Source organism: Dermacentor albipictus, chromosome 1 (assembly GCF_038994185.2).
Source record: "Dermacentor albipictus isolate Rhodes 1998 colony chromosome 1, USDA_Dalb.pri_finalv2, whole genome shotgun sequence".
NCBI lineage: Eukaryota > Metazoa > Arthropoda > Arachnida > Ixodida > Ixodidae > Dermacentor > Dermacentor albipictus.
Genome location: NC_091821.1, coordinates 210,388,753 through 210,403,160, shown reverse-complemented (window position 1 = coordinate 210,403,160; position 14,408 = coordinate 210,388,753). Strand labels below are relative to the sequence as shown.

The 14,408-nt window shown below is 49.3% G+C and overlaps 1 protein-coding gene across 10 annotated transcripts in view; it reads right to left on the bottom strand.

The window, feature by feature from the left end:
* The window catches only part of LOC135906632 (protein kinase C-like 3), a 59,583-nt gene extending 46,170 nt beyond the window's left edge, over positions 1-13,413 (bottom strand). For 7 of the 10 annotated variants that reach the window (XR_010565797.2, XR_010565796.2, XM_070530812.1 and 4 more), the window contains exons 1-2: positions 13,301-13,413; positions 3,988-4,266 (exon numbers count right to left, since the gene is read on the bottom strand). Coding sequence is in view for 6 of the 10 variants with exons in the window: in XM_070530812.1 (XP_070386913.1) it covers positions 3,988-4,221 (234 nt within the window). In the remaining 4 variants the exon portion in view is untranslated. The other 3 variants (XM_070530813.1, XM_070530817.1, XM_070530818.1) reach the window with 3 other exon arrangements.
* Positions 13,414-14,408: the final 995 nt, after the last annotated feature.

The window sequence follows — 14,408 nt, the reverse complement described above, 5'->3', positions numbered from 1 at the left end:
TCGCAGCTTGGTGCGGGTTTTCAGGAGGATGGGGCCAACTTTCCTTTTCATAAAACTTCCTCCGCCTCGCTGCACTCAGCATAGCATTTTTTTGTTGTTGTTAAAAGCGAACTAGCGGTGACGACGCCGTTCACATTTAAACCAGGGCAAATCACAGTCAACTTGGACGATTTCAATCACGGACGTTATGCGACCTTAATGCAAAAGTGGGGAAAAAGCAGGCTGGCGAACAACCAAATGGCAAATATGGCGTGGACTCTAGGAACACTCGAGGAGAGATGTTAGTAGAATTCGCGGAAATGAATAAGCTGCGAATAATGAACACCTTCTTCAGGAAGCGTTGGAACAAAAAGTGTACCTGGAAAATCCCTAATGATGAAACAAGAAATTAAATAGATTTCGTGCTTTCTGCCGATCCCAGCACAATGAAGGATGTTGATGTGCTGGGTAGAGTAAAGTGATCATAGGTTGATGAGGCCTAGGATGCACCTTGATTTGAAGACAGAAAAAGCAAAATTGGTCAAGTAGAAATAGGTCAACCTAGACGCAGTAAGGGTAAAAGCAGACCAATTCAGGTTGGCACTTGCAAACAAATATGCCGCCTTAGAACAGAGAGATGAAGATGACATAGAGGCAATGAATGAAACCGCAATTAGGCTGGCTTCAGAAGCAGCATTTGAAGTGGGAGGTAAGGCACCAAGGCAACCAGTAGGCAAGCTCTCCCAAGTAACAAAGGACCTAATAAAGAAATGACAAAGAATGAGAAGATCCAACTCAAGAGATAAGATAGAATTCGTGAACTGTCAGAACTGATCAAAAGAACAAAAGAAGGCATATTCGAAATTATTAAGTGAGAAACACTGAGGAAACAGTGAAAAAATGGACGCAGCCTGAATTAAATGAGAAGAAACCTTGGCATAGGGCAAACCGAGATGTATGCACTGAAAGATAAGCAGGGTAATTTCATCAGCAATCTTGAAGGTATAACAACAGCAGCGGAACAATTCTATACTGACCTGTGCAATACCCAGAGCAGCCACAATACCTTCATTGGAAGTAGTAATGAACAGGTTACAGAGGCTCTTTCTCTAACTAGAGATGAAGTTAGAAGGGCCTTGCAAGACATGAAACGGGGAAAAGCGGAAGGACACGATGGACTACCAGTCGATTTAATCAAAGATGTAGGTGACATAATGCTTGAAAAATTAGCGGCCCTTTATACAAACTGTCTACCGACTTCAAGGGTCCCAGAGAACTGGAAGAATGCCAACAATATACTAATCCACAAAAAGGGAGACGTTAAAGAATTGAAAAAATATAGGTCCATTAGCTTACTTACAGTATTATATAGAATATTCACCAAGATAATCTCCAATAGAATAAGGGCAACACTGGACTTTAATCAACCAAGGGAACAGGCAAGTTTCAAGAAGGAATACTTTACAATTGATCACATCGATGTCATCAATCAGGTAATCGATAAATCCGCCCAGTACCATCAGCCTCTCAATATGGCTTTCATAGATTACGAAAACGCATTTGATTCAGTAGAGATACCAGCAGTCATAGATGCATAACGTAATCTAGGAGTACAGGACGCTTACGTAAATATCTTGGAAAGTATTTACAGATTCCACAGCTACCATAATTCTCCACAAGAAAAGTAGGAAGATACCTATAAAGAAAGGGGTCAGACAAGGAGACCCAATTTCTCCAATGCTATTCACTGCGTGCTTGGAAGAAGTATTCAAGCTATTAAACTGGGAAAGCTTAGGAGTAAGGATCAACGGCGAATATCTCAGCAACCTTAGATTTGCATATGACATTTTCCTGTTCAGCAACACTGGGGATGAGTTACAACAAATGATTGAGGAACTTAACATAGAGAGTATAAGAGGGGGTTGAAGATTAATATGCAGAAGACAAAGATAATGATCATAGCCGGGCAAGGTAACAGGAGTTCAGGATCGCCAGTCAGCCTCTAGAATCTGTGAATGAGTACGTTTGCCTAGGTCAATTAATCACAGGGGACTCTGATCATGAGAAGGCAATTTACAGAAGAATAAAAATGGGTTGGAGCGCATTCGGCAGACAATGTTAGATCCTGACTGGAAGCTTCCCATTATTATTAAAAAGAAAGGTGTACAATCAGGGCATTCTACCGGTGCTGACATATGGGGCAGAAGCTTGGAGACCGACAAAGAAGCTCAAAAACAAGTTAAAGACCGCGCAAAGAGCGATGGAACGAAGCATGTTAGGCGTAACGTTAAGAAACATGAAACGAGCAGTGTGGAACAGAGAGCAAACAGGGATAGCCGACATTCTAATTGACATTTAGCGAAAGAAATGGAGCTGGGCAGGTCATGTAATGCGTAGGGTAGATAACCGGTGGACCATTAGGGTTACATAATGGGTGCCAAAGACTAGGTGGGGTGATGAAATTAAGAAATTCGCAGGCGCTAGCTGGAATCGGTTGGCGCCGGACAGGGGTAATTGGAGATCGCATGGGGAGGCCTTCGTCCTGCAGTGGACAGACAATATGATGATGGCGATGATGATGATGATGATGATGATGATGACGATGATGATGATGATGATGAAATCATGAACACTAAAGCTACGGTTCAGAGAAAATTCTCGTTAAACGACGCGTTAGAGGCGCAATTTCTGTGTCGAAAAACAAGGGTCGCGGAATCTGGCGAAGAAAAAAGGAAATGCAGATGCTCAAACGAGCTCGTAGCATTGGCTTCAATCCAGTATAACCTGAAGCTTTTTACAACCCACCTGGCACAGAGAAACACGCAGAGTGGGGACAGTGCTTACGTCTAACCACCTAATTAAAGGCGCCGAGTAGTATACATATAGCGGCGCATTAGTTCGGTCAGACCTCCTTCGCATCGGGAAATCACCGTCACCGGAAAGCTGCTGCAGTAGAAGCGCAACGAAATCGACTCGAGCGGTTGTGCGAGCACAGCTTCGATACAGAGACGCACATCTGCGCTGTGTACTGTCTCGCTTTGTACAGAATTATTGTTTATTAACGCTTCATTCTCAACGCATGTTGCATACTGTTATAGTACAAACATATTTGATGCTGCTTTGCGCGTTCACAAATATTCGGTTACTAACGCGAAACGGGTAAATGAGACTAAACCGTAATAACACAAGCTTAGGCACCACGAACTCTGCTATCTATTCTTTTGATTACGGCACCTTAAAGCGTGGGAGGGTGCTTAGAATCAAAGCGTGCTTAGATTAACTATAAGGGCAATAAGGAATAAGAAGGGACAATGACTGACGTAATTGTCTGGCAAATAAGAAGAGTGCATCGAATCGCACCGCTTTCTGAAAGGGGCACAATGCCAATATAAAACACTGCCATATCTATAGACACTTGATCCTTGGCGTTCACTCTCCCTAAATAGCTTACGAGCGCTGGACTGGCGGCAAATATTTCAAACATGGCACCTATATATCATATTCTGTGCACCTCTTCTTCCTTCTTGCTCGCTTTGTTCTTTTTCTTTTTTTCTCCGCTCCCGCCCTTAGCTTTGCCGCTGCTTAATTAGTTCACAAATGCAGTAAGTTCTAGGGACTGGCTCGTCGCACTATACAGGAAGTATTCGAGAGTGAAGGTAGTCGATCGCCTCCGCGCGGACACCTAATTCACCACAGCGACCAAACACAGCGCAAAGTATTGACTTGCACATGTATGTGAAAATGTGAACCTTTTCTTTGCGTTTTCATAAATGCTCCAATTTCAGGGAACCCTCCAGCGTCAGGCACATTTCATTCCAACCTGCTCGCATTGGGCCGAACCGCCATCCCCGTGCCCAGTGAACCGTTTAATCAATGCATCAATTTCAAACAGACATAATTCGGACGCCATCCTCATGGTACGCCACAGCTTACATTCGCCTTAATACGGCGCACCAGCACTGTCAGAATGGAAGGCTCATTTAGCTGCGTTGCACACGGCGCACTTACGGCCACCGCCTGCGCAGACTTGGGAGATGTGCGCGCGCACGTACTGGGGCGGCGCGGTATGCGCTTCGCCGCGTTCCGTGGTGGGTCCGCAACACTGGCGATGGGCGGTGTCAGAGCGGCATTACGCGCCCCGGAGCGCGCTTCGGACGACCGTCGGGACACGTGACAGGTGAACAGTAGACCCGGCGCCAGCGTGTGCAGAGTCGGTAGGGGCGTGTCGGCGCAGGTCAGCATGCCAGACCGCGGCCGACGCCCTGCATCTCACGGCCGCCGGCCGGCCTGCACAGCAAGCGCAGGTTGCTCACGTGCCTGTCACGCTCCATGGCGCTCGCACGGCGCTCGGCACGGTGCGAGTTCAGTAGAGAAGTTCGACAGCGCGTGTACCCGAATGCAGGCTACAAGGAAAACGGGCACGCGAGCAGTACGAGAGGGAACACGAAATTCATTGCTCGTGATGGGTGGATTTGACGCTGACATCTTTTATTATCTAACAAGTAGCTTTGCTGTCGCGCATTAAGTCTTGTGGAACATTTTTGCGTGGAATACGCGTGCCTGGCACCTACGGTCTCTTGAAGCCGTTTCGTGTGTTCCCTTTCATATCGCTCGAGAGATACATGCTCTCATGCTCTCATACATGCTCTCATACATGCTCTCATACATGAACATGACCCATCAAGCCGGAAATTAAGGCGGATACATGATAACTAAAAGACACGCTTACCTCTTGAAGTTCACCAGTGGGCACGACGCTCACGTATTTCGTTCGCAAACGTTTAGGTTACAAAAGGAGTTTAGGGCCCGTGCATACTTATCTACCGCTTACCCCACGATCATAACGCAGTAGCTTATGTAGTAAGCATAAGAGATGTTCTAGTTTGTTTCTTTTTTTTAATTCGAAAGCTTGCCCTTAGGCATAATACAAATGATGTTAAAAGTACACGAACATATTCGACTCGTGCAAAAAATCTAGAAGTGAGCGATGATGTGGTCCATGAATCCAACCTTCAAGGTCGGGTGGGCAGCCAGGCCGAAGGCCTGCCCGGAGGAGGCGGAGACGGCTTAGATGAAGTCCTGGGCACGTCCATAGTTGGTGTGTCACTGTCACATTTTGGATTTCTGTGTTACAAAATGGGCCCGATGAGCCGTAAGGACCATGGTACTGTTGTGGCCAGAGAGCGGTCACAGACGGGGTGAGCGCGACCCCGATACGTAGCCTCCTTAACGTAACCTCCTCTCGGCGGGTTAACCCACCAGGGAGGTCTGACCCACACGTAGGTGCGGCACGTCGCAGGTTTTCCTTTTCCCTGATCAGTCGTCTGCAGGCGTCTTCAGGAAAATGTGGAAGTGGGTACGTTGTAATCTGTGGGTGGGTTGCCATATCTGCTTCAAGGAGACCCGGCAGGGCTGCTCGAGGCACCCACTGGACGCGTATGAGGGTATTCGTAGTGGCAAAGACGGTGAATGCTATCTGAGAATAGAGTGGACCGAGATACCCTACGTATGTCGTGGATGGCTTGAGTAGAGTCTGTGCGAGTGATGAGTTGAGAGTATCGAGCAGCTTGAACAGTAGGTAGCAACGCGGCCAAGCCGTCTCGTACGGCAGCAAGCTCGGCAAGATAGGTCGGTGGTGCAGGATCGGCAACATACGAGCACGTCTGGCCTGCCTCTGGTATCAATGGACACACGAGAGTTGTATGAATCATGGTGCCATTAACACTGGCATCAGTGTGTGCTACAAGAGTCGTATCGTCTTGATTATCATCGGTGCGACGAAGGCGGGAAACTTGGGCATTCGCCTGGCGAGGAACCGGGCTCTACAGATGACCAAGAGGCGTACTGTCACTTAATTGTACCCTCTTCCACGGATCTACATCGGGCCTTGTAGATGCTGGATTGTCTATATCGTGTCCCATGTACCGGGCCAGTGAAGCAGCCGAGCAGCAGTTTGATGGCTTTCGGGCGCGCACGCATCGACGTTGGTGAACGAGTTCGTCGATAGTGTTGAGTTAGGGCTCGGCCTGTAGGGTTGGCAACGGAGTGAGACGTGGTAGTCCCGTTATGGTCCGCATGGCTTCGTTATTAATGGCCTCAAGGCGAGCCCATCGTGCCTTCGTGAGATGATGAAACTTGGCTATGTAGACGAGTCGTGGTTGCAATACAGAACGGACAAGAAGGCGAGCCATGTTGGTGCTCGCTCCGCCAGATTTCTTCGCAATCTGACGTATCAACTGTATCGTTTCTGCAGCCTGTTGCTTTGCATTCTTGACCCATGGCCCCTCAGATTCGGATGAATTCATTTCAAGGCAGAGTACACGGAGAGTTGAAGCCTCGTTTAATGGTTGCTGATCCAGAGTTAACTGAAGAGGCCGGATTGCCAGTAGACGGCGACCATACTTGTTCGCTATTGTTCGTACTAGGCCATACTGCTCGCACTAGGGCATCAGAAAACTTGGGTGTGTTAGTTCATAGTGTTTATTTTTTTTATTGTTTAACCTAGGTAGGACATTAGGAAGTATGATAGCAAGAGCTTGGTGGCGCAACCTACCCCCCCCGTTCCAAAGGGGACGCTCATAACATCCATCCATCCATCCATCTACTGACATGTACGTCGTCTTGTCCTTGGAAATTTCAAGCCCTATCTGAGCACACCAGTTGTGCGTCACGTTTAGGGCCTCTTGGAGCGCTTGTTCTTGGTGGCAGATTTCAGGATAAACTGACCAGATAGTGATGTCATCTGCGTACATTATGTACTGTGCGTTATGTATCGTCGCTAGCTTCCAAGCTAGTGAAAGGAGAGCAATATTGAAAAGGACTGGTGTGAGCCCAGATCCTTGTGGGACATCCCTATGTGCGACGAACTGGCCTGCTGCTTGGCCAGCCAGGTGAATGGAGAAGGTGCGAGCGCACAGGAAGGTTTCGACGAATGTGCAGACACGGCTAGGGAACTGAAGCCAATGGAGAATTCCGAAAATTGCTTCGTGACTCACATGGTCGTACGCTCTACGAATATCTATTGCCAGAATGTTTCGAATTCTTCGGGAGCGGCCTCCGATGAGAACCATTGAAGATAGGTACGCAAGGCCATCCTCTGCGCCTAGATGAGCACAGAAACCGATTTGGCCACGATGCTACCATGAGTACCAATCGAGCAACCATGTAATACGTGTCGCGAGCATACGCTCCATCAGCTTGCCTAACGTTGAGGTTAGTGCTATTGGGCGCATATGAGCGATATTATCTTGGGGCTTTGCGGGTTTGGGAATAGAGACCATTTCTGCATGGCGCCAAGAATCGGGAATGACTCCTGTAGCCCAAGCCTCGTTTATGGCCCCCAACAGCACTTCGAGAACCTTGCCTTCCGTGTTTTATAAATTTCATACGGTATGCCATCCGGTCCTGGTGCCTTGCACGGCTTCGACATGTCTATTGCCGTTAAAAATTCCGCCATAGTGAAGACAGCTTGTATACCCTCGATCTCGGAGAGCGTAGGCGGCGTGCCTACGTCCGCGGGGACGCAGTTTTCAACGACGAAAGGAGGCGGTGCTGTGTCCAAAGCCGGAAAAAAGGTGTGGGCGACAGTTTCTGCGAATACTGCTGGTGTCTGGCCTGATGCTAACAGGGCGCAGGCTGCGGGTTCTAGAGGGCGCCAACCACGTTCCATTACTCGGAAGGTGCGCCAAATAGAGGCATTGGACGGCGAAGGTCCGAGAAAAGGGCACCAGTCCATCCAGCGGTCACGTTATAAGCGGTGTTCATGGCACCGATCTACTGCAGTAAGGCGTTGGGCCTCTAACCGAAGGGTATTTGGTGCAGGGTCACGTTCTGATGCAAGTTCTACTTGGCGGCGCGACGCCCAGAGACGCAGAAGTTGGAAATCAGGAGCGGTTCGTGATTCATCAACCCAGGACGTACGTGTTGCCTCAACTAATGCCGCCTTAAGACAATGGGACGGGTCCCGCATGGAGTTGGATACAGTGCTTTCTGATACCGCCCTGTATCGATCCGAGTCCACCTCTCGACATAGTCGGCGGAAGCGGCCTGTTCCGTACGGAGATAAGCCAAGGTGAATCGGATGATGGTCGTTACCCCAGCAGTCAGGTTCACATGACCACGAGACGGTCGTCCTTTCTAGCCACCAAGACAAGTCCGGTGTGTGTGGCGGCGCGCCAGGGTGGTCACGCCGACGAGTAGGCACTGACACATTATTAAGCATAGTGAATTGGGCGTGCATAAATGTGTCCAGCACACACGTGCCACGCTCACTGGAGATAGCGTATCCCCATGTGATGTGGGGCGCTTTAAAATATCCTGCTACCATAATGGGGCAACCAGGATGATTCTGTCGTAGGTGCGCCAACTAGCCGAGACACAACCGAGCCGCACGACCGCTGTAGGGGCGGGCATAGTACGAAACGATGATAACGTCCATGCGTTGGAGACGAACCAATACGGCCACGACTTCTTGCCATAACGTACACCACCGTGAAAGATCAACGCGGGTGCATCTTACATAAGCTGCAGCCTTTCCTGGAGGGACATCGGGCGTCGCACTCCTACGATCCAACATTGAAGGCGATCAGTATGCCACAAATCCTGAAACGGGTGGCAGGCCGTTGGATTCTTGAAGCAGTAGAGCCCAAACACGCAGCTTCCCATATCTGAGACGCTGACGCTGCTCTCCGACCTTCCCCGCGATGCCGCGACCGTTCCACTGTAAGATGCCTTCTGGCACACTTGAAGACGTACCAGCCATCATAGGTTAAGATTAGCCAGTAGAACCGAGGTGAAATGCTGGAGCTGTTGCGCAACGAAGCGCAAGAGTTCTTGGGGTGAAACAGGTTTCGACACAGATGCCGGATTAGCCATATGAGCAGGACTACACGTTTACGACGAATGCGACGACCACGCTCCATCATGGCGACCCCGTAGCACGGCGTTCCTTGAGATGTTCGATTTCCTTTTCAAGGGTTGCCAGGCGAGCGTCGATCTCGAACTCTTCGCTTGCCAAAGGAAGCAGCGTGTCTTTTATCGATTGTGATGCCCGTTGTGGTCGTGAAGTGGACAACCTAACAGCTGCGCTAAATGTAGGAGTGGCAGCATCACTTGTCGCTGTACTTGCTATTGTCACCTGGCTAGCATGCTCTTCCAGCGAGGCCAGAACGGCGTAACGGTTGTGCACAGGGACTTGTTTCATTGATGGATCTCGAGGGGTCCTTGCTGGCTGTCAAGAACGGCGTTGTCGAGCCTTCTTAGTAGTCTTTAACTTCGTGGGACACGTCGTGGAAGTGATGTCATGATTGTTTGTTTGGCATAGGCCGCATCTAAACGATGATGACGGTTCAGGCTCCATGGTGTCGTCCTCGGGCGAGTAGGAGCAGGATGATTTCATGTGTCCCTGTCTAAAGCAAGAGTAGCAGTACACAACGTAAGGCTTGAACGGACGCGGGCGCAGTAGGTGGCTGTAATACAGGATACGTTAGGACCTTGAAGCGTGATTAGGCACGTACGACCGCTGCCTAGGTAGCGAGCAGCTACGACCTTGTGTGTGGGACACGATAGTTACTGCAGGAGCCTCTCGGTTTCTTCGTCGAGGTCAACGCCATTAACCACGTAGCGTCTTAAATCGGTGCCACTGGCGAGGTACGCCTGGACTGGAAGGACACATTCTTCTGAGACTTGTATTTGTTGCAGTTCTTCGAGTTTATAAACTAGTGCCATAGCAGACACCCATACTGAGACCGTATTGGTAGGTTTGTGTAAAGCGAAACCTTGAAATCGGGAAATCTTGAGGCAGACGTCCAGGGCCACTTGAATGATACGGTTGTGCAGAGCGGACATGTCATATCTAGCATGAAGCTTGATAACCACTTTGTACCACGATGTCGTTGGCGACTCCGGAGACGTACGTGTCGGTCGTGCGGGCTGGCCTTGCGATGAGCGAGGTCTTATCGGGGCTGCTGGAGCTACATTTTCATCCTATGGAAGGCCAGTAGCTTCCTTCGTTCTCTTGGCCGAGGTGTGCGCCATGACAGTAGGGCTGTTGTGCTCCATGTTGGTGGTATCCATGCTCAGGGTACCGCCTTCGCACGTTGCACTTGTCCCCATGAAGGAGACGCTCCTGACTTGGATGGCAGTTGCATCGGTAATGTTCCGCTCTTTCGACGCAGCGGACAGCAGCTTGGATGCTCCGCGCCGACGCGGCGAGTGCCGCGGGGGCAATCGCACTCGCGAAGCCGCGCAAGAACTTGAGCTGGACGACGCAGCAGGAGGGTGTAGATGCCGACGGACCTTGTAGATAGGCGCCAGTAGTAATTATGAACCGCCAAAGCGGTCCATAAACAACAGAGTTCCAGTAGCGGGGAAAAACCAGCAAACGGGGCGAAAATCCGGAGCTACGGAAAAACACGTCCGAGCGGAACGAGCGCTGGAAAACTCCTAGTTTGTTTCTTCTTTTTCGCCTTTAAAGGGACACTAAGGACAAATATTAAGTCAACCTAAAGTGATAGGTTAGTGCTCCATGATCGTCAATATTATCGCGAACAGAGCATTAATAATCGACAAGTTCAGGTAAATGTAGCACATGATTAGGTACTCCTCCGGGGACATTCAAGTACTTGCCCGATGACGTACGCACTCCTCATTTAAATTGTATGACTATTACGCAGCCACCCTCTATAAAAACATCATTGTATTGCATTATAAAACTAAAGGAAATGGTACTTGTCCAGTTCTATTTCATTTTCAGAAAAAAGAACTCATTGACAATACCCTTGACAACGACGCGGGTGGTCGAAACGTTTCGTTTTCGCTCGACTCTGCGCCGCCCACGCTGTTGTGTTTCAGTAGTTTCGTTATCGCGTAGTGCTGCCCTGGTTCTGCTGGTTCGCGAAACTCGAACAAACTGCAAGTAGCAGAGAATTCAACTTCAATGTGATGTGCTGCAATGCTCGAACGGTCCACGCCACTTGACCTGAAGCAGCTGCAGCGGCGAATCCACCGCTCTGTCTTGGCTCGGTTTCTTCATGGCTGTGCGTTTGTGTTTTGGGTGAAAAGCGTACCACCGTCTGTCGCGCGCCGTTTGACTCACCGAAGGCAGCAAAGGGCGGTGATGGCGTATTGAACTTCACCACTCCCCGGTTGGGTGGCGGGAGGTTTGAATTTCGATAAATGTATTCGGACCCTTCAATGGAATTTTATCCTAAGCTAAGTTTTTCCTTGGCACAAAACAAGCGTTGTGAGGTTTCTGGAATGGTACTCGTCGAGTTAGTATTTGCCTTTAGTGTCCCTTTAACTCCGCCGGAATAGGACAGGAAGGTAACATGCACTTTTTTTTTCTTTTGCAATTTTCCTATTTCTATAGAATCACTTCCTTCCATTTAAGATGAAATAGCGCGATTAAGGGACAGCCCGTATTAGCCCGATAAACTACCGCTGGAGTGCAGTCGACGTATTCTCTGAGCGTTCCCATCCTAAAAAAATTCTTCGAATAGTAGTCGCCCATTGTTTCCTTATCCCAATGTTCTCTGCCGAGTACACGCGCGCTGCTCCTGCAGTCACCGGGGTTAGAAGTTCATTTCGTCCGGCCGTTTTACCTCTTCTTTCTACTTTAGTAAGAATACAAAACCACTCCAAAACCAAGAGCGCGCAAATTTGAATCGGAGGGCCATCATTCGGAATTTCACGGAGTAAAAACATTATACATCGCTGACCGACAGCGCACAGCGGTTCCTCGACCAGCTTGACTGTAATTACGCTGTCCTGACATAACGCTGTCAAATGACGAGTGTAAAAATATCGGCTCTCGCGCACCTCGCTGCCGATGGTTCGTTGAGTTCAGCGCTGAGCATATAGAAGCCCCTCAAAAAGGTCGAAACATTTCGCAACCACACTTCCCAAACTTGCTCCGAAATCTGCTTATTGCGCCAAACAACAGCATGTCAAGAAAAAGAAAAAAAAACAAACGAATCGCTACGGCTCGCTGCCACCGGTGCATAAGCGAGCACTATACAAGGACATAAAGATCACGTAACAAATTCTGGTCTCATGTGTGCATGGCTCACACACTCATTGAAATTACGCTGCACCGAAAAAAAATCTAGAATGCTTGAGAAACCTAATCGAGGCCTCGCCTGCTAGATGCGAATGAACAAAAACCTGTTTCCTTCGTGTTCAAATAGTACGATGGAACGTAGATTTCTCAGTGATGTTTCCCTCTTCAAGGCCCATATGTGGACTTTCCGGCGTCTGGGCCTGCCTTCTTTACCGACTACGGACGGCGCCTGCAGCGCAAATTTGTGCGATTCCGCAGTTAGGTAGGGCTTGGTCTTCAAAGTGCAATGTGCCTGTAATGTCGTGGGTGACACGACAGGCTTCATTGTAGGTTGTTCTGCTCATAAACGAGAACGCGAGTTGCTGACGTGGGCTGTGCGCAGTCCGCGCTATCGTGTGCGCGATGCATCCACGCTTTTCTACCTGAAGGGAGACTATAGCGTTTATTTATTTATTTTTTCGCGGGACGTATCGCGTTTAGTTCTCGTCTGGCTGGTTTACACGGCGAGCGGGTTGAGAATTAGGAGCCTAAATACGCTGCAGTCAGGCACCTAGCTGAAACGTTCGTATGTATTCCGAACCTATAGTATAGATACGCATGCAGCTCTACAACTCGGGTTGGATTAAGATGAAACATTCGATAGTGTTGATCAATAAGCGCGGATCATCACTCTGATATGCTAAATAAAAGTACGCACCAGCTTCAGGGACGATGTCATACTGAGCGAGAAATTCGATTCGTTGACCGTGAAGATGCATAACGGGCGTGCGTGCGTTTACCATCAAGCGCTAAAGGAAAGGCTCAGCCTCACGCTCCTTTCCTACGAACGTTACTCTGCGCACTTAAATGTTCCTTTAGAATAACGAGATTTCTTAAGGAAAATATCTTCGGCTTACGCCTGCACCGAATCAGAGACAGTCATTTTTATAGAATCGGTCATGTGCTCTCGTCACGAGAAATCACTCTGTGCCTGTAGAACTAGGTGCGGCACTATAGGCTACGCGTTTAGGCGTTCGCGAGACGCTTCCATTGCGCTATCTGAGACTACACCCTTGGGAAACGCGGCACGGATAGACCAAGACGAGAGAAATGCAAATGAACGCACAGTGGCCACAAGTAGTCTTCTCAGCAGGCCTCCGTGTGGCGGAACATTCAAAGGCTGAATTCTAGCGAGCGGGGGTCGAATCCGTGCGTTGCGGGCGCGAAGAGCGGCATTCCCGGCGGAACGAAAAACGCAGCGGCTCAAGGTGCCGCGAGGCTCACCTACGGTGGACGCGGCCGGGGCTAATCGCTGTCGTTCTTGCACACGAGACCATGCAGGGGCACCGCGAGGGTTCGCGCGCGGTTCGGCTCATGGCGATGCCATCGCTGGTCGGCTGCAAACACGAAAGAAGGAAGAAGTTGCCGCAACTGTGTGTGTGCATGCGTCTCACCCTGAAAGCGAGGAACAACGTCACACAGACCGCCCGGGACGCCTACATTCGATCCTCCCGTCAAAAAAAGGTGTCGGGACTGCATGCCGACAGGACTGTCGACAACCTTGGTTGCCAGCTCAGACGTGCCTTCGAGTGGTTATCAGTTGAACGCGTAACGCCTTCACATTTCCTTGCGAACTTCTGTTCGACCCGCCATGAGTTCTTAGTGGCTGTGGTGTCGGGATGCTAAGCACGAGTCACGGGATCGAATCCCGGCCACGGCGGCCGCATTTCGGTGGGGCGAATTGCGAAAGCACCCGGGCACTTAGATTTAGCTCCACGTTAAAGAACCCCAGCTGGTACAAATTATTCCTCAGCTCCCCACTACGGCGTGCCTGATATTCAAGTAGTGATTTTGGCACGTAAAACCTCAGAATTTTAAACTTCGTTCGCTAGACATCCAAAGCACACGCTGTCATTCATATGAAAAGTTCCGCTGCCTCCTTGAATACAATATTCTGGCTTCACATACGGTAAAATGAAAGAAGTGGCTGCCTATTTCCGCTTAAGAGCTGGCTTACCCTGAAGATACAGTCAACATATAGTAAACAATACTGATGTAGCATGCTCTTAACAGCGCAAACAAACAAGCCCTTGATGCCTCTAAAATATTCGTCGGATTCTCCGCGTTACCGTAAGATAGGATGCCAGGTGACAGCCTTTGTCAGACAGCCTTTTGCCAGAGGCTGCAGTTCACTTTCACAGGATGATTTACCATTGGCACCAACCAGGGCACAATCCGCAGCCTTGCAAGCATATACGACAAATTTTCCGGAGTAGCATTCTCGATGAAACCAGCCGTTTACGTACATTTAGGCATGAGCGAATATACGTATATGTTGGTTTGCTATGCCACCATCCAAAGCGTGCCTCAGCGTGCCTTGCATATTATGACA